At 48.8% G+C, this 20,054-nt stretch overlaps 2 protein-coding genes across 6 annotated transcripts in view; one reads left to right on the forward strand and one right to left on the reverse strand.

Annotated features, from left to right (window-relative positions):
- The window catches only part of LOC149340314 (uncharacterized), a 628,908-nt gene that overhangs the window by 364,817 nt on the left and 244,037 nt on the right, over window positions 1-20,054 (reverse strand). For 2 of the 5 annotated variants that reach the window (XM_089549064.1, XM_089549063.1), the window contains exon 3: window positions 10,483-10,539. The exons of the other annotated variants lie outside the window; for them this stretch is intronic. The gene's annotated coding sequence lies outside the window, so the exon portion shown is untranslated. The remainder of the gene's footprint in view (window positions 1-10,482; window positions 10,540-20,054) is intronic. 5 annotated transcript variants of the gene reach the window in all.
- LOC149340317 (uncharacterized) lies at window positions 2,278-3,542 on the forward strand. Its single transcript, XM_089551107.1, has one exon. It carries the CDS (start codon window positions 2,278-2,280, stop codon window positions 3,187-3,189), a length of 912 nt encoding a protein of 303 aa, XP_089407233.1. The 3' UTR covers window positions 3,190-3,542.

A 20,054-nucleotide genomic window follows, 5' to 3' on the forward strand; every position in this document is an offset into this window, starting at 1 on the left:
AGCATTCGTGAGACCAAGGTTCACTACGCCGCCGTCATTGCTCAACAGACTTATTGACCGCTAGGCCATCATGGCGCCAGTGCTCGGAAAATACTGGCTTCGATTCTCTGGATGAGCCCACCGAATGCGCGAAAGAGGAAAAACCGATGGAATACAAGGCCGCTCGACTACTCGCTTCATTAAAGCACAGCTTGCGTGGGACGACACACGAACGCGGTAGAAAAACCACTACAAATACAAGCTTCTAGACTCTATAGATGTATACGCTTAAACTTACGCGCGACAAGACCTATGACACAAAGTTTGCACTTATTCATTTCATACAAATGAGAGACAGAAAACAGCGAGACACATATAAAGAGAAGCTGACACACCGTCGAAAAAAACGTGAGAAAAAGCCCATATCCTAAACATACCCGTCCGCCATGCTGCAGGATATAGGCCGATCACTGATCTATGATGCAAGCAAGATGCGGTGGCACCGCACTTGCAGGCTCGAGCCCAGTTCGAGTCGCATAGCGACACGCATCAGCAAGTGTCTGGCGTTGCAGGGCCTAGTCGCCCAAGCCCTCGTAGGCTTTGAGAGGCACGCAATATTTTGTATTACTGTTAGCAATAAACATTATTATTATTATTATTATTATTATTATTATTATTATTATTATTATTATTATTATTATTATTATTATTATTATTATTATTATTATTATTATTCACTGGGACCGAATCCACGGCCGGTGCATGGGCCGTAGAAGCACTGCCCGCACAGGGGGGTGCGTGGCAGCGGTGGCGCTGCAACGCCGGAGCGCGCGAAGACGGCGGCGCAGTGCCTCCTTCTTCCCCCTGCCGGCGGCCTCCAGGGTTTTAACTAACTTTGGCGCACCGACGTGATCCGCATCCTCCGCGCCGAGTCTAATCAATTCCCCGCTTTCGTCTCGCAGGGCCCCCCTCATTTCAATCCGGCCGCTTCCCTGGCGGCCGCATCGATCAGCGGATATGGGCGCCCGCGGGAGGCCCCTATGCCCAGGCGCAGCGCGAGCGCCGCCGCTCATTGTGGGGCCGCGCCGAGATCACGCGCTCGCCCCCCTGTCGCCTCCGTCAACGCGATACGTGACGACGACGACGACGTCGCAGTAGCCACGCGTCACGTCTGCACACGGTCCCTTATCCTCTCCCCTTGCCTCTCTCTCCTCATTTGCAGAGAGCCACGATAAGTGAGGAAATAAATATGCGCAGGAGAGAGGCGCAGTACAAACAGCCCTCAACACGTGTGTGCAGGATACGGTGTTAACGGCTGTGACTGCAATTTTTTGCTAACCAGCGCCGCTTTCGGTGACTCTCAACACTTACGCACAGTAAGTACCCTCGTGTTATAAAGCTAGCCCTTAATAGCCAAACTAGGTCAATGTGATGTTGGCTAACTATTGCTCCTTACCTGGCATTCTCCAGAAAACAGTGGGAGGCATAGCCAGCAAAGGACTCCAGCGTCCTTAGTTTCATAACAGCTGCCAACGGGTCATCTCATAAACGTCGAAGGAGTGTGTCACGGCGGTACACAGCCTTCTGAATGTTGGCGTCGACCGCACTGGTCACCGCATGGAACGGAAGCAGCAGCTAGCATGCGTCGCCCCTCTGCTAGCCATGGAGCTGATCTCAGAGACTGATCTCAGAGAGCTGATCTCAGCAGCGGCACCGACGAGCGAGCAGCATCTCAAGCCACATCTTCATTGTGATCTTGCAGATACAGAGCTGCATTGACCGTTCGGGCACATGCGCATCGCTGGTGATCAAGAACGACGCCTATCACCCTGGAAGCTGCCTTCCTACGCCGCTAAGACCAACACCGAGCGCTGACATCGACGGAAGGCTACAAATACAGCGAGACTGGACTGGCCGATCGCATTGGCAGCAGCGGCACCGACGAGCGAGCAGCATCTCAAGCCACATCTTCATTGTGATCTTGCAGATACAGAGCTGCATTGACCGTTCGGGCACATGCGCATCGCTGGTGATCAAGAACGACGCCTATCACCCTGGAAGCTGCCTTCCTACGCCGCTAAGACCAACACCGAGCGCTGACATCGACGGAAGGCTACAAATACAGCGAGACTGGACTGGCCGATCGCATTGGCAGCAGCGGCACCGACGAGCGAGCAGCATCTCAAGCCACATCTTCATTGTGATCTTGCAGGTTAGTGGAAGTCAGGTCCACATATCAATGTTTTAGGTATCATTTCAATCGCTGCTGCTGCTGCCAAGGTGTGACGTTTTGTGACAATGCCCCCACATTTGCAGTGTTCTGTGTGTTCTGTAGATTGCACTTCGTCAGATGGCACTATTGACTGCAGTGAGTGTGGTCACAGATACCACACTGGGAAATGCGCCGGAATTACCGATGCTACGCTCAAAACAAAGGGAGATGAATACCGTAAAGCCTGGCGCTGCATCTTCTGTAGGCGCTCGAAAGCACGCACGCCGGCTACGCAGGATGCAAAACTCGCCAGTGATGATAGCGTGGATCTGAGGATCTGGATGATGGCAATTAGTGATAAGCTTGACCAGCTGCTGCCTCTTAAAGAAACGATTGACGGTATCGAAGACTCATTGCAGCTGTTAAGCGACCAGTACGATGATTTGCTTTCACGCACAGAGCGGAACGAGCGCGAGGTGAAAGAACTAAGGAAGAGGGTGGAAAAGGTCGAAACACAGAATGATGATGTCGCTCAACTGAAAGATGACATTGATGACCTTGAATGGAGGAGCCGCCGCCTCAACCTAGAATTTCATGGCATCCAAGAAACTGATAAAGAAAACCTGTTGGATAAGATAAATGCACTGACTGACCAAATTAAACTTCCTGCACTCTCAGAGAATGATGTAGTGGCAGTTCACCGTCTGCCAGCAAAAAAAGATAAGATCCCAGGCATAATTTGTCGTTTCGCAAAGCAAGCTGACAGGGACGCGTGGTGGCAAAACAGAAAGAAACTGCAAGAAGCAGACGGAAATATCTTCGTGCTAGAAAACCTAACGAAAAGAACCCGTGCACTATTGTTCGAAGCTAAGAACTGGGCAAAAGTTAAGAAATACAAATACGTGTGGCATAGCAATGGCCGAATTCTGGTACGAAAGGCTGATGGACTGAATGCCGAATTGGTATCGAGCGTTGGCGACCTGGAGAAGCTTGCCTAAAGGCGGATGACCCATGGATATGGCGTCCTACGTTTTGCCGCACGACTTCCAGAAACACATAGGGAAACCGTTTTTGCAGTCATTCAAATGCTTTCATCTGAACATAAGATCAATCAAATATAAAAAATTAGGTCTGGATTTACTTCTTGATGAGCTAAATGAGTCACTAGATTGTGTATTGCTAACTGAGACATGGTCAACGGACAGCACCGACGTTTATAGACTTGCTGGGTATGAATCTTGTTACTTAAATCGCTCCTCTGGAAGGGGTGGCGGAATTTGCATTTTGATAAACAAAATGTACGACTATGAACTGCTTGAAAATTTTTCCATCGTTACAGATGATTATGAAATTGTATCTGTTCTTGCTCACAACAATTTGTTGGTAGTTTGTTACCGTCCTCCACATGGAAAGATGGCGCCTTTCTTTGACTACTTAGAAACGCTGTTCTCCTTTGTTGATATTAATCGTTATAGTATTATATTTGGTGGTGATATTAACATAAATATGATGAATGCTTCTTTGCAAACTAACTTTTCTGTTTTGTTGAACAAGCATGGTATTAGGAACACTATTGATATGCCGACGAGAGTGACAGAAAGTTCATCCTCATTAATTGATGTGTTCCTTACAAATATTGACGCATGTAGAATCAAAGCGGGTGTACTTACGTCAGATCTCAGTGATCACTTGCCTATATTTTTGTGCGCCAAAAGTCAGTTCAGCAAAAATAAAGCACGACATACATATTTCGTTCAACATATGACACACTGCAACCTTTCCAAGTTTTATAGCAAAGTTTCACGCACTTCGTGGGATCAAGTTTTTGGTAGCGAAGATGCGAACGTTGCTTATGACACATTCATGAAAATACTGAAACCAATCTATGAGGAGAGTTTCCCGTTAGTAGCAAGGAAGAACGGTAGAAAAAATCCGAAAACCATGGGTTAACGCAGAACTTTCCGCGAGGATTAGAAAAAAGAATAACTTGTACCACCAATTTGTCAAAAGCAAAGACAAAAAAATACTACTAGAATTTAAAGCTTTCCGTAATCGTCTAGATAAAGATATAAAAAAGCCAGACGTGAATATTTAGACAATGTATTTATGCCTGCAGCAGGACAAATGGATGCAGTTTGGCGTAGACTGAACTCGATGCTAAATTACAAGATAGGAACTGAAAAAGTGTGTAAGATAAAAAGACATGATGCTGAGTTAACAGGAGAAACCCTCGCGAACGCATTCAACCAACATTTTGTTCAAGGTAACACCGCCATTTGCTCCAATGACCTAGCTAACTTTCCGCGTAATGATAACTCGGTGTTTCTGACTCCAGTAAGTGAAACAGAAACTGCAAGCATAATTCTAAATTTAAGAAATAGCAGTGCCAAAGACGTAGATGGAATTCAGGTAAAACCAATCAAACACGTTGCACATTATCTTGCTCCATGCTTAATGCATGTACTTAATTTATGCTTTCAGCAGGCCATATTTCCGCCCAAAATGCAGGTTGCTCGAGTAAGCGTGCTATATAAGAAAGGTGACAAAAATGATATGGGAAATTATCGGCCCATATCGATTCTCCCGGTCTTTTCCAAAGTCTTTGAAAAAGCTATTTTAAACCGATTGACAGCATTTCAAGAAAAGCACAAATTGCTAGCTAGTAGCCAGTTCGGTTTCCGCAAAGGATTTAGCACTGAACTTGCCCTCTTGACGCAGAAAGAACACATTTTAAGTGGTTTGGAGAAAGGTAAGCTAGTCTTGGGCCTTTACGTTGACTTCTCGAAAGCATTCGACACTATCAGCCACGCAATACTTATTAGGAAGTTAGAACATTATGGCATTCGCGGAAAGGCCGGTGTTCTTATGGAATCCTACCTTAAACATCGTACCCAAATTGTAGCCATTGGTGATTCTTTATCAGATGCACTTCATGTTTCCCAGGGTGTGCCGCAAGGCAGCATCCTGGGCCCCTTTTTGTTCAATTTGTACGTGAACGATGTTTACGGTATCGCTCCATCCGCTACTTTTGTGAATTATGCGGATGATACAAGCGTGTTTTTCACAGGAGAATCAAGTGATCACCTAATAGCTGCAGCAAATGTAGCGCTTGCTAAGCTTGATGAATGGACCCAAAAAAATAGCTTGAAGATTAATGCTGATAAAACTAAAGCAGTTTTGTATCATACTAGGAACAAAAACATAGACACACAAAACACAATTACACTACGGTCAACTCCTGTAGAGATTGTGTCTAGTTTTAAAACTCTGGGTGTCATTTTTCAAAACACAATGTCATGGGATGCCCACATAGATTATATTACAAAAAAACTATCACAAATAGTAGGCATTGTTTCGCGAAATCGCCATGCATTCCCTCGCCACATTCTGATGCTGATTTATAATGGTCTTTTCTCCCCTAGACTTAATTATTGTCACTTGGTATGGGCATCGACTACTAAATCTAATATAGACAGAGTGCTCATTCTCCAAAAAAAGTTTTTAAGAGCTGTCGAAAACGTACCAATGCACTACCACACACATGAATTATTTAAAAAATACAATGTAATTCCAGTAACAAAATCCTATGACTACCGGCTTTGCAAGTTGTTCAAACAAGAAACTAAATGTAACAATTGTACTATTCAGAACATAGCTCAGCTAGAGAATAATGTAGTTTCATACCAGACGCGTCATTTTGAACCATGGAAGGTTAACACAAGTAGAACTACATGCGGTCTACAAATGCTGCAAAACAAGTTACCCCGATTACTAAACAGTTTGCAAGCTAAAAATATCCAACTCGACAATATAACTTTCAAAGCACTGCGCGATCTTTTCAAAACGAAGTAAAACGAGATTTTGTGTCTATAATATTTCCCCATAAATGTATTAAAAATGTGAGTACGTGTTACACTGAAATGTGGTAACAGTATATATGTTTTAGCGTTTTTCTTGTAATATGTTGTTTTTTTTTCACTTTTTTTTTCTTTACAAGTTGTGATAAAATATGCTGTGTATAAACTTTTTTTTACGACATTCCGCCAACTGCCAATGAAAGGGGGCCTGCGGCCCTGTCAAGCTGGCTTCTGGCAGCTTTTTCTGCAGGCTTCCTGCATCATGTAATGTGATGTGAATAAACTTCTTCTTCTTCTTCTTCTATTAACGGCCCCCATTTACGTCCCACCTTATTGTTCTAGAGCCTTCACAAGACTGGACTAAAGTTTCCACCCATTTATGGTACCTGCCGCATTGTCGTGGGGCTATTCCCTTCCCTGCTAAGAATTTCCATACGACGAGCCCGATAATTCTATAAGTTTCGATATGAATTTTGTGGGGTCAGTATGGAGCATATGGAGTCGATGTAACACTATAAGGAAATCACGTATGGAAACTTGTGGACACCACATCGCGTCATGCAATAATTATGGAACTCTTACGGAAATGATGCGGAATGCTTATGGAGTCTGTACAGATATGTCTATCGATATATATTCTTTTACATCTTATGCACTCCATATTCCCATATCTCCATACGAGCAGCTCCTATGGAACCTTTCAATAGGGTTGTGCACACCGCAATATCTGAGACACCAATAAGCCAGCTTACAAATAAAGCACACTTGATCAGGTGAATGAGTGAAACTTCACTGCACTATTCACGACCGGGCTGTGATTACACTGAAGAGGAAGTTGATAGTGCATCTGCAAGAGCTGACATTATCCACATCTGAAGCATGGCTTGGCAGCCTGCGTGCTTCCTCAACGGCATAAGAGAACAAGACGACGAAAGAAAGCAAAAGTATGAAGAAAGAACCGGGCAGAAGAAGCGAACCCTTTGGCGCGCACAGCATGCAGCAGCTAACACAACAGTGCCGCTTGGAAAAATGGCTCAAAGCCGAGCACGACACGACGCAGCGTTCACACTGTGCGTCGAAATTCCGCCCAGCAGTGTCCTGGGCCATAGCACTTCCTCTGTCTGCTTGGCAAAATCGTTAAAATAAAATGCAGCACAGAATCAATGATCCAGTTTCTTAAACCGAAAGAAATGAGCATAGGAGCCTGCACTGCTAAAGATTAGGCTCTTTTAAGTAATGTAAATTCCAGCTACAGAGAAGGAAGGAAAGCCTGAAGAGAATGGCAGCTAAGCTCACGAAGCGAAGAACAAAATTCAGCAAACATTTTAGAATACCCTTAATAATAATAATAATAATAATAATAATAATAATAATAATAATAATAATAATAATAATAATAATAATAATAATATAGTACCTGGCTATTAGGAAAGGAAAGTTGTAGTAACTGCCTAAATTAAACTGGACAACAGAACAACTCCATAAGGGAGATAATTTAACAAAACTTCTCTTAGGGCTAGATGGTGCATAGCTTATTTTGAAACGAATTCAAGCGCACAACAACACGCACACAAGAGAGGAAAGACACATGACTATAGCGCCTGTCCTGTGTCTTTCCTCTCTTGTGTGCGTGTTGTTGTGCGCTTGAATTCGTTTCAAAATAATCCATAAGGGAGCAGAAAAAAAAAGGAAAGGGGGAAGGAAGAGGGGGCGGGGGTAGGGGGGGAGAAAAAGGTGCCGTGTAGTGGGGCGGTACGGATCAATTTCGGCTATGTGGTGCTATTTAACGCGCACTTACATCGCACAGCACACGGACGCCTTTTGCGCCTGGCCTGCCCCATCAGAAAGCCGACAGCACCTTTACCCGCATCTCGCACAGCTTCCGAAGAGCGCCATTCCAGGCCAGAAATACCTCCGATCAAACAGTCTGAGGTCAAGAGAAGAAAACCAGAAATGCGAGCTAAGTCGACCTGCTTCGTGCTAAATCTCGCAGCGGAACAGAAATGGGGGAGAGGGGGGAGCAAAAAAGCGTCGACGCAGCCGATCTGGCAAAGGCCCTCCTCCAGTCGACACCGAATCTCCTTCCCAGACGGCCTGTCGACAGCGCCGATTTGACATGACAATTACGTTGTCGATGGCATCGCCCTGGCGCCGATTGTTTCTGCCGACGGTCGACGCGCCCTGCGTTTTAAAAAGGCCGCCCCGGCCTCCCCGACGGCCGCCTCCGCAGAGCTCGACGGCCCCGCGCGGTTTTCGCCATTTGTTGAGAAGGGCTCGATTCGGCATCGGCGTATAGGTAGGTACGTGGCCTGTTTCAAAAGTTTCGCTGCAGCAGCGCACGTCACTACACTTGGCGCGCAAAGGTATAACGGTACACGGTGTTCGAAAGTGGACCTTGAAGGACGAAAGATGGCTCGTGTTCTCTGCGCGGCGGTGACGTATCGTTCTATCTTAGCTGTACCACCCCATACTACCGCTGCTTCCTCTGCGCGCGCCACATACGCATACGCTTATTATGATGTTGATGAGGTGCGCTCTCAAAGCCTCGTATACGGTGGCGATAACGGCAGCAAAAGGGTCGTTACTGGCACGATTAACATCCGTAAAAGTGAAAAACACCATTAAGGAGATGCGGAGTAGAAATTCACAACTTGACCTGATGAGTGTTCACAGATTTACGTTTTAATAAGAGCCGCGATAACCTTACCAGATTATATAACTAACCAATATGCACTTCGAGACGGAAAAGTGCAACAGAGCTCACGAGACCAGTAGGCCTGGCCGTGTAATACGCTCCGAGTGACGTCAGCAAATGTGCTTGTCGGCGCTGCACTGGCCCGCATTTACCTAGTCTGCCGCTCAGCACTAAGCGGGGCAATAGTTGCAAGCAACTCTCTACTCTCGTTTGCACAGAACTTCTATACAAAATATCCCCAGAAAGCTACATGGCAGTTAATTGCAGGAAATGCTTAAAACAACTGATTAAGTGAGATGAATTAAGGGCCAAGATAACGAAGCGGGGAAGCCTATAAAAATTACCAGTCAACATACTCGATTGATAATAACCCTCTTAGAGCTATTTTCGGGGCTAACTACTTTTCCAAGCAGTGTCACACGTTGAGAGCCTCAGAATATTTCCCTACGTCGCAATGCCGCCGGCATGACTGCGTCTGAATGCCGAAAGTTCGACCTACACGCACAGCGATGCCCATCGCATCCGGCCCCGAAACAGGCCTAAACGCGCGACGCTGCCGCCGGGTATCGCGCGATGCATCCGTTAAACGAACACTGCATACACAACGTTCACAACAATTTCTTCTCACGGTCGGCAACGGACAAAAACAGAGAGGGAGGGTACGGTAAAGGGAGCAGGAGCGCCCGCGCCGGGGGAGTCGTTCTTCATGACCAATTAGGACCCGTTACGCGCGTCGCCAGCGGCGCCGACATCCGCGCCGCCGAGAAATTGATGAACAACGCGGACGGCCAGAGGGGGGGAGGAAGGGCAAGGGGAGAGAGGTTGCAAATTAAAGGCGCGCCGAAAGCAGCTGATGGATCACGCGATCCGGCCGCAGCGATCCGCTGCACAGAGCGCCGGGCCACGGATCCCGCCGAGAGAACGATCCCGTTTCAGAACATGAGAGCCTGCAGGTCACAACAAGAAAACCGTGACTGTACCCCTCCTCTACTAATCGTCCTTTATTTTTTTCTTTCCTGATGTTGCTTTCTGGATGTGAGAGCTTCCTTCTGAAGGCAGCGGCAGAGAGAATTTTAGGACAAGCATCGCACAGCTAAGAAGATAACAGGATGCAGATGCTGCGAAATAAAGCCGAATTCATGACTTGCCAGCTCCTTTCGTAGAGACGACGAAGTCATTTTCCGAGCATGAAATATCGCGCATCATGTCCGGCTAAAATGAACGGCCGAACCGCTACATATTAGGCTACCAAGGGTGATCACTGCTGGCATCCCGAAATCCGATCCAGCTTCCCAGACATGTGTTCCAGATATTCGTCAGTCTGTGGATTTCTTATAGACTCTATTGCCTTCCTATAGATATTTCTTTGTCTATTCATAGTCTATAGACTGTCTATAAACAAAAGTCTACTAAAAGTGTATAGCCAAAATTCTATAGGTGGTCTATGGACAGTCTATAGCATTTGTATAGCCTATAGACTGTTCTATAGGATTTGTCTATAGACAGTCCATAGACTTTAGAGACAGAAGTCTATGGACAGTCTAAAGACTGTCTAAAAAAATTTGCAAGGAAGGGGCGTTGTTTCAGCTACAGTCTCATGAAGGAACAAGTGGAAAAAATTGGAATGTCGACCGCAAAATTTTCCCACCGTCAAACGTCGCGTGCATATTTCGCGTAAAACACGCAAGCTACTTCCAGCTGGACATATGCAGTCTGCGATGGCGTGCACTTGGTCTTACCTGGTATGGAGTACCAGCTTTAGCCAACGAAATATGAGCCTGTATTCCATGTCTCACCTGCAAAGACAGAAAGGAAAATAATTCGATAAGTTAAATGCGTGAAAGAAGAAATCGCTACGCTACGTAAACTTAGCGTGACTATACAGCACATCAAAGCAGTAGCGCTGTCATTTTCCGGAATTCTGACGAGGACTATAACAGCGTATAGCAGCCAGGACGAATTTTTCTTTAACTACGAAGTTTCTGAGAAAGCTGTATATCTATCCTTTGTAGCCGTATGGCTGGGCTCGGGTGGATGCTAATGAGTAATTACCCCCTTATTAGAAATCTACTCCACCTTGGGGGATTCCCCTAAACATTTGACCAACACAGTTCCCACTTCGAGTTATTGATCAATTCGCTCTCGCCCTACCATAAGCTTGCCGTCCTGGTTAGCTCGATTGGTAGAGCGACTGCTCCGGTGAAGCGGTGGTCCTGGGTTCGAACGCCGGACCAGGACGAATTTTTCTTTTAATACGAAGTTTCTGAGAAAGCTGTATAGCTTTCCTTTGTAGCCGTATGGCTGCGCTCGGGTGGATGCCAATGAGTAATTACCCCCTTATTAGAAATCTACTCCGCCGCCGCGGTGGCTCAGCGGTTATGGTACTCGGCCGCTGACCCAAAAGACGCGGGTTCGATCCCGGCCGCGGCGGCTAGAATTTCTTTGGAGGAGAAATTCTAGAGGCCCGTGTACTGTGCGATGTCAGTGCACGTTAAAGAACCCCAGGTGGTCGAAATTTCCGGAGCCCTCCACTACGGCGTCTCTCATAGCCTTAGTCGCTTTGAGACGTTAAACCCCATAAACCAAACCAAACCAGAAATCTACTCCACCTTGGGGGATTCCCCTAAACATTTGACCAACACAGTTCCCACTTCGAGTTATTGATCAATTCGCTCTCGCCATACCATAAGCTTGCCGTCCTGGTTAGCTCAATTGCTAGAGCGACTGCTCCGGTGAAGCGGTGGTCCTGGATTCGAACGCCGGACCAAGATTTTTCTTTAACTACGAAGTTTCTGAGAAAGCTGTATAGCTTTCCTTTGTAGCCGTATGGCTTCGCTCGGGTGGATGCCAATGAGTAATTACCCCCTTATTAGCGTACTTGAAGCGCCCGAGTGGCTCTTAAAATTGTGATGGTAAAAGAGCGCGTTACCAGACAGGACAAATAAAAGAAAACACGACGAGACAAGCGCTGACTATGAACTGTTCATTTCCTGCCGTTGCCACGTAAAAAGACACGCATGGACCGCCAGCATGAAATGGAAAGGAGAAATCATGAATCTGTCATGAGTCACCATCATGAATCACCAACTCCTCCAACAAACATCACTTCTTAAAATCGGTCACGGACACAGCAATACTTATAGCATACACATCATGCACTGGTAAGATATAGTTTGACACTCTTGCGGAGCTAATTGACAAGCCACACACGCCAGCAAATTATTCCAACTTGAATTATTAGTGAGTGAGAAGTGAATCGTCAAACTTAACTCAGCCGCGACGGCAAAAGTTATTCCATGGGTAGCAGTGCGAAAAGCGTACGCAGAATAACCTCACGCACAGAATCCTTCGTCCGTGGGTCCGTGGGTCGTAGCGTCACTCAGAGAGGAAAATGCTTTCTATCAGTATACAAGTGGCTTTTTCACTTGTCCCCTTTTAAGAGGGAACAAAAATAATAATAAAACGGAGACGGAGCAGTTCGGGAATAAGCCGGCAACGAGAGCTAATAGCAAGACGAGAGACGAAGCGAGGAAGCAGAGACAACAAACGCTAAGCAAGGAAAGCGGGAGCGCCGGGAGAATCTTTCGCTAATGACGCGGGGATCGTGACGCGCACTGGTATCACCCGAATAAGAGCGCGCCAGTTTTTTCGTGTTTTTTTTCTTTCCCCTGCCGCGGGCCGTTCCGGCTGAGGAGGTCATTAATTCATTTAGTGCCCCTTCCACTTAAGAGCCCCTGGCGGACGGACGTCTTTCCTTCAATAGTCTCCGAGGGCGAGCAGAGGCTGGTATAGAGAGAAAAAAATAAAATAAAAGTCTAACAGAAACGGCGAAGACAGGGAAATCCAAGAGGAAATTAGACCGCGAGCGGCTTTAACGCACAAAGCCCTCCTTTTTCGCCTTGCAGAAAGGAATCAAGAACCGCCTTCCAGTCCGCGAGAGACGCACGGAGAAGGCACGTCAGAGGCCGAGAGCATGGAAACTATACGCGACTGCAGAGTGCGCTCCAGAAGGAAATGGACGAACCGAAAAGGGCGACGACAAAGCGCATCTATCAGAGAGCAGGACGGCACAGCATACGCACGCACACAGAGGCAGAGCGCCGGCGCCAATGAGCGCAGACGAGACGATGATGCCCATGCTGCATTATGTGGAGGAGCTTCCTCCTTCTCCTACAGGGGCTATCCACGTCGCTTCCCTTTGTTTTACTTCCTCCCGCCGCGCTTCCCCACTCAGCGCGGGGAGACGCGTCCCACCCCGCCAACTCTAATGACTTGAAAGAAGAAGCGCGCAGGAAGTACTGCAGGCCTCGGGAGGCACACACATGCGAACAAGCGTACGCAGGCCCCCACCAACACCGGCGCGCACTATGACTTATTAAGGAGCGCACAATCGGTGAACAGTAAATGCGTCTAAACGAGATGCTTCGGCCCAGCGTCAATCGTTAGCGTTGTGACGTTGCTTCCAGAAACAGTCGCCTACTTCTACGTCGCAACGACAACAACGACGTCCAAGAAAAGCTCACGCGGATGGGACGAGGCCGGCTCCGATTCTGGCTGTAATTAGCAGGAAAACGGAGCCCTCCTTTCGTGATAGCATAATGCTATTGATTTTTGTTTTTCGAGAATACTGCACACCCGTTCACGTCAGCTCCGCTCAGCCGTGCACTAGCGCGAAGACAAAATGATTCGAAAAAAGAAACAGCTAAAAAAATTAACAAGTCCGAGCAAACGCCCGAAGCACACCTTACACCCGCTAGCTGTTCCGCAGCCGATATATCTATGACGCACTCGTCAAGCTTTTAGATGAAGGAAGAAAGGCCTTGCATTCAGAGATGCCAAAGAAAGCTGCACCCCGGAAGCCACCAAACTCGCATATGACTTGCAGACCCTTTCCTGTAGAGCACAAGTAAATTAACAAACGCTACAATATACAAACATATCCGCGCATCTTATCGCGCTACGAGCCTCTCTAACAACATCGCTCCTTTTTTTTTTCCTTCTTCGTAGAACTGTTTTAACGACGGCGTTAACTAAAAAAAAAAAAGAAATAATATTAACAGCGCCATATAAACAAGCGATTAAGTGAAAAGCACCAGGAGTGAACCTTATAATTTCGCGCGCGCTTTTGCTGCAGTACTTTCCACAGAAATCCTGAATAAGCACCACCACATACCGCCACTGGATTAGAAATTTCGATGTCAAGAGCTGACACAAGCCAAAAGACTGACTGACACCCCTCGCCAAGGGTGTAATACAGTAATTTATATCCACATGTAGAGACCTTAGGCATAAAAAAAAAAATCCTACAAAGCGAAGCTACAAATGTGTGCGGCACGCGGAGAACAAGCCATCAAACATTTGATGAGCCGACACGTCGAACAAGATCAGTCAGGCGCACCGAAAGTAATGGAAAGAAAAAGGAGAAAGACCGACGACTGTAACATCACACGAACAATGCAAATGCAATTTCACGTGCATTCCGTCAGCGTTTGCCCGGCCATCAACTTCTCGAGGCCGGGCCGACGCATTTTTAGCAGTCGTTTCGGGAGCACACACACTGTACATTTGCTTAAGCTCCGAGCTCGACCCAGAAGTACCGCTCCGAGCGTGCTCGGCCAAGTGCAGAAGCAATTTTCCCATCACGAGTCCTATTTGTAAGACAGCCAAACAAGGAGAGAGACCGGCTTCTGGAACTCTTCGTTTGTTCACATCCTCTTTTTTTCTCTTCCCGTATACATACACGCCAGGAGCCGACGCTGCAACTGCACGGCTAGGTTGAAGGGTTGTTGGTCCTGTTCCACAATGCATATCGGCGCGTACACGCGCAGACCATCGCTAAGAGCAACGCAAATTGAAGACCAAAGCCCGAAGGGAAAATAAAATAAAAGAACGGTTTCAAAATCTGCCTCCGACGTGCCTACATAAGGCATGCACGAGCGCCCTCCTGACGCGCAACATCGTGTATACAGACGGGCCGCCGTGCCAGCTCGCGCGGCGCGATATTCAGGGTCGCCACTGCGCACCGCCGGTGCAGAAAAATTACCCACCCGGCTACGCAGTGACGGCACAGAAACGCCCCGCTGCAATGCTAACAACCCCCCTGCAGCCTCGGCCTGGCGGCGCCTTTGACAGCAAGTCGGGGAGGCGTCCGCGCGAACGGTCCATAATTGAGCACTCAAACCTTTCGGCAATCGTGGTCTGTAAATAAGGACCCTTGAAAGGGAGGCTTCGGCACATCAGAACGTAAGCGAACTTTGGACGCTTCGCGACCTCCTAAACATAGATGCCTTCCAGTTGTCTGCCTATGGCTGCGTGAAAAAAAAGGAAGAAAACGAAACATTGCCCTCAATGACTCCAGTCAAGCAAAAGTTTGCAGATGCACTTAGGCCTAACTGTTCGAGCTCCCGCGTGAACGCGGCACGCGAACACACAGCCGTTAAGACGTACTGGTCGTTAAATAAAAATACCGGCGCTGTTTTCTCACCCTAGGCGAGCAGAAGGCAAAGAGCGAAATCGTTAATGCAAATGCCCGGAAGCGAATGGAACACTACCTTCTTGCGACGGGCAGAAGGCGGTGAGACTTCTTTGTTCCTTCTCCTTTTGTCTTTTTTTTTTTCTTTTCTAACGCGAAAGCCATTCCAGCCAGCCTCACCACCCGATGTACTTTGCCTCCGCTACTTTGCTGCCCCTCACCAGTACCATGGCCCCCGGGACAAGCGCGAACAGCAGCAGCCGACAGAGGGACCGCTGTTTCGCGTCGTGTCCAGATTAATTTGCCCAGCGCCGCATCCGGCATGCACGCGCGCCAAACACCGCCCCAGCGCAGCGAAGAGGGCAGTCCAGTGGCAGCTCCCGTTCCTCGGGGCCCCGGCATCCGAGCGGCGGGCCGCTCCGGTCACGTCGCCGACCGCCGCGGCAACGAGCACGGACACGGCGGCCGGCAGCGGCGCATACACGCACGCAGCGGCCGCTCGAGTGTTCCCGAGTGCACGAAAGGGAAGAGGCGTAACAGAGGAGAGAGAGTCCGGGAGCACCCTATACACGTGGCTCGTCGAGAATGATCAGCGCGAGTGGTGCCGAGGAATACGCACGACGGCTCCCGCACACCCTCGGGCGCGCTGACCTGCGGGCACGTCTTCAATTCGGCACCGACACGTTCCGGCGACCGCGCGGGTCCATTTGCGTACGCGCACATATTGCTCGGCCGAGTTCGCCCGCCCTCTCTCTCGGAGCTGCGGTCACGTTGGTCCCTCCACGCGGGCGCCTCTGAGGATGGCCGACTCCCACCAGCGGAGTGGGAGCCGTACGATTCGGTGCTTCTCAGGACAGCAGGGTGGCCTGCTCTAGCGGGCCGGTAGAATGATTTACATTCCGAGACCAGAATAGTAAACGGTGCCTGGTCAAGAAGGCTGATGAAACAACCCGGAGCTTGCAGGACAACTGACGTCGCGATGATGTGTCGGCATAAAGCACACTTGAATAGTTTCCAGCACCGGGCACGAAGCTACGTTTATTACGGTTATTCTGGTCGTCAGACAAAGATCTCACTTAGAAGTAACTTAGCAGAAACACGTGCCTTTCGCCATCCATAGATAAGAACAGGGAATGCAATCCAGAAAGCCTCGTCGCTTGCCATGAAAATATCCTGCAACATGACGTGGCATATTATAGTCAATACTCAGGGTATAGCAAGAACCTATACAACAAAACCTCGGCGGCAATTAACGTAGCCTTGAGCGTGCTACTGCGTATTTCGCAAAAAAACACAATATTCGGTAAGTATCCACTGTTTCCCGAAAACAACTAACTGCTTGCGTCTGGAACACCGCAATACGGCTGAGCAGAGCGCATCACCTTCACACGGCCACATATGGAACAGGCCAACGTCCAGCGACAAGAGCGTGCGTCCTGTCCAGTGCAGCTCGTCGCCCGCAGTCCTCCCCGGGCCTACTGCGGGCCCGCTCTGCAAACAGTGCGACGTGATCGGCGCTCCGCGCGCGGCCCGTCATCCATCAGGCGCCTACTCAACTAATTGACTCGCCGCCCCCGGCGCGAGCACCGCGAGGTGCCTCTCCAAGTGGCCGCCTACTGGGTTGCATGCACGCACGCACGCACCCGTCTTCCCGACCGTCTTGGCGGCCGGAATTATTCATCGCGGCCAGAACCCGGCGCCGCGGACTGTGATTACTGCGATGGGCCCGAGCCGCCGCTGGGACACTTGGCGCGCCCCCCGCAGGAGAGGACTGTCAACATGGGACCTGTCAACACCCTGCCGGCGGGCCGCATGTGCGCGTAGATTCCTGTGTCTACACTCCGGCGCCGCCTACTTGCTTCGCCACCTTCTACCGCTTCGGTCATCCGAAATAATCGCGGGCTGCACATGGAGGGCAGTGCCTCGGGCGCAGGTAATTCGAAGGCAATATGTCGGACCCAAGGAATCAACGAATGGGACGAATGGAAAAGAAGGACGAGAAACGACGAGAAGCAATTCAAAGAAACAAAACCCAACTAAGACAGGCCAGAAGCGAGACAACAGCACCGTTTCCACAGCAAATGCAGACGCTCCACTCATGTCACACGGGATGCACCGATGTAACGCTTTCTCAGCGCATAAAAATGAGCATTGGATGGCTGACAGGGGAAGACTGTCGCGTGAAAAGTAAAATATGCGAAGATGCGTTGGTTTTCCGGGGATTATATGCAAGCCCTATAGGTTCCTATTGGAACGCACGTCGACCGTGTGAATAGAGAACCGCAGTGCCTCACAGTGGTCGAGGCGGGAAACGGCGAAGAGGAAGGAAGCACGGACAAAGAAATCTGGACTGCATTCTGGGGTTCACACGTCGGGCGTATACTGCCTGCTGCAGACGCAGCTCGTAGAGCGAAAGAATAAGGACGAACGATAACCAGACGTAGAGGAAAAAATTGGTTGTGGCTTAACTCAGTTATGCCTGGATGTACGTAGCGAGAGGTACGGTTAATCTTATTGTTTAGCTTGGTTATCTCTACGGTTACATCTTTATAGTTTAGTTTGGTACGTCTCAGTGTTTGGATTTTGTTGTTACCTATCGTTAAGTTATGGTTACATTAAAGACTAGACATTTTTAAAGTGTAACGAACTTATTTTCAAAGTCTTCATCTTGTTGTTTCTCAATTGCCACAAAGACGTCCCGATGGCCGGTGAAGTAGCAAGCAGCCGTCTCAAAGGCTCCGACACACTACTTTGAGGCCAAGGTGTGATCTTGTTTTTTTTTTTGTTCTTGTTTTTGTTTTGTTTCCTCATTCTTCCTCCGGCTCCTCGGCTCGCTGCCTCCTCTTGGTTTCGTTCCGACGACGAAGCCTGGCTTCTTTGTCTCTCCGACTCACTTTCCATATCTGCCTACGAATCCCACCGAGCCGCCCTTTCTATATATACGATGCAACGCCGGCTCCTCCTCTGTTCTTGCAACGCGGTTTTATCGGTTCCTCCTCTGACGTCATGCCAGATGGCGCGACGAGCGGTGCTGCCAGCTGCGGCGGTTGCTAGGCAACGGCTCAGCTCGCGGTGTGGCTACCGGCCAAATACGGCCAATGTATAGCTCTTGCTACAAAAGTGCCCGAGTACGCATTGCCAACACGAATGCCAAGAATTCGCGGAAACCGGCCACACTGCTTAGATGAGGCCACCTGCTTTCAGGAAACGTGAAAAGACGCCGTCTAGCTTTTAATCCACCAAAAAATCTCTCCGCGCGTTCACAGCGGGACTGGGACTCCCATCGGCACGTCTCGACTGACACCGCGAATCTCTCGGCTACCATCGCGAGGCTGTGAACGATGTTTGACGCCAGCATTTGTATGCAGGAACCAAGTCTATGTGCTCGGTGGCAGTATTCCTGCAACCGGTGGGCGTGGTCGGGTAATCCGAGAACCAGCTACCGTCTTGGGCACCTGGAATACGACGTGGTCATGAAGCCGGAGCAGAGGGGCGCTAGACTGCTAGGCAACGGCAACATTATGCGTGAGAACGGAGCTGAGTGTGCATTAAAGGCTAAAGGAAAAAAAAAACGTGGAGAAATTCGGCCCCAAAAGCCTGGCCAAGACCGATTGAAAGAGCGCGGCTGGCGGCACCTACGACCCGACGACTACAACGCCATCCGCTGCACACTATAGCATGCATCCCGTATAGATTGTCGCTAACGTATGTTTTCTTTCGTTTTAGTGACAGAATCACAGAAGAAAAAACTGCTATATGTAACCCTAAAACAAAAGAGTCACCAACGTACGCGAGTAAGCTAAGTTCTATTCATTTATTGAGACAAATGCAAAACAAAACCAAAAAGAAAACGAGGACCACACTGAAGCCCTCACTACCATTCCCTATTCCGCTGATCTGAGGGGGTAGTGTGTCACCCGAATCTCGCTACGCGAAGAACATGCGAAAGAGAGACGCTAGTGTATTCAAGAAAAATGCACCTAAAGAAATGAATGATGCACTAAAATGTTCAACGTGATGGAAGCCCCAATCAGAAACGAATAACGCTGGGCCATCTGACGCAATTCGGACCTGTGTCAGGGCTAGCTTCGACAGAGACAAGCCGAGAGGACAAGGAAAGAAAAAGATGATCGGCCGCGACCTCAACCAACAGAGATCGCTCTTCAATACATCCGCATAGCCAAATTGGTCAAGATTTGGCCCCAGAACGAGCGGCAACTGGCCACCACTCGCTCTCGGTCCCCTCCAGCTGCCTTTTGAGCCTGTCTGGCCAGTCCACAGGGACAACCGGTATGTGTCCCCAGCTCAGCACGTCTCTCCCCTATGATGGATGGGGTACTCGCCACGAGAAGCGGCGCTCTCCGCGTCCATTCCACACGGGTGTCACGGAAGGCGGCAGACCTGTAATGCCTTCTCTCTCTCTCACGACAAATGAGAGACGGCCGTGTTTCTACCCAACCGACGAGTTCGCCAGGCTAATTTCACTGCCTTTCCATCCCTCTCCCTCTCTCTTTTGCTGCACGGAGTGCGGTGGGAAGCTCACCGAAGCGCTCTCAAACGATGCTGATCTCACATGTGAGTGTTTTAACAGGCGCGAACAAACACCTAGAACTGACTAGAAGAATAAGAATGGGGTGGAGCGCATATGGCAGGTTCTCTCACATCATGAATGGCAGTTTGCCAATATCCCTCAAGAGAAAAGTATACAACAGCTGTATCTCACCGGTACTCACCTATGGGACAGAAACGTGGAGGCTAACAAAGAGGGTTCAGCTTAAGTTAAGGACAACGCAGCGAGCTACGAAAAAAAAATGATAGGTGTAACGCTAAGAGATCGGA

Source organism: Amblyomma mixtum, chromosome 6 (genome assembly GCF_055824585.1).
Source record: "Amblyomma mixtum isolate Tamu chromosome 6, ASM5582458v1, whole genome shotgun sequence".
NCBI classification, from domain to species: domain Eukaryota; kingdom Metazoa; phylum Arthropoda; class Arachnida; order Ixodida; family Ixodidae; genus Amblyomma; species Amblyomma mixtum.

Coding starts and splice junctions, on each gene's coding strand:
- LOC149340317 (XM_089551107.1), top strand. CDS start 2,278: ATGCCCCCACATTTGCAGTGTTCTGTGTGTTCTGTAGATTGCACTTCG.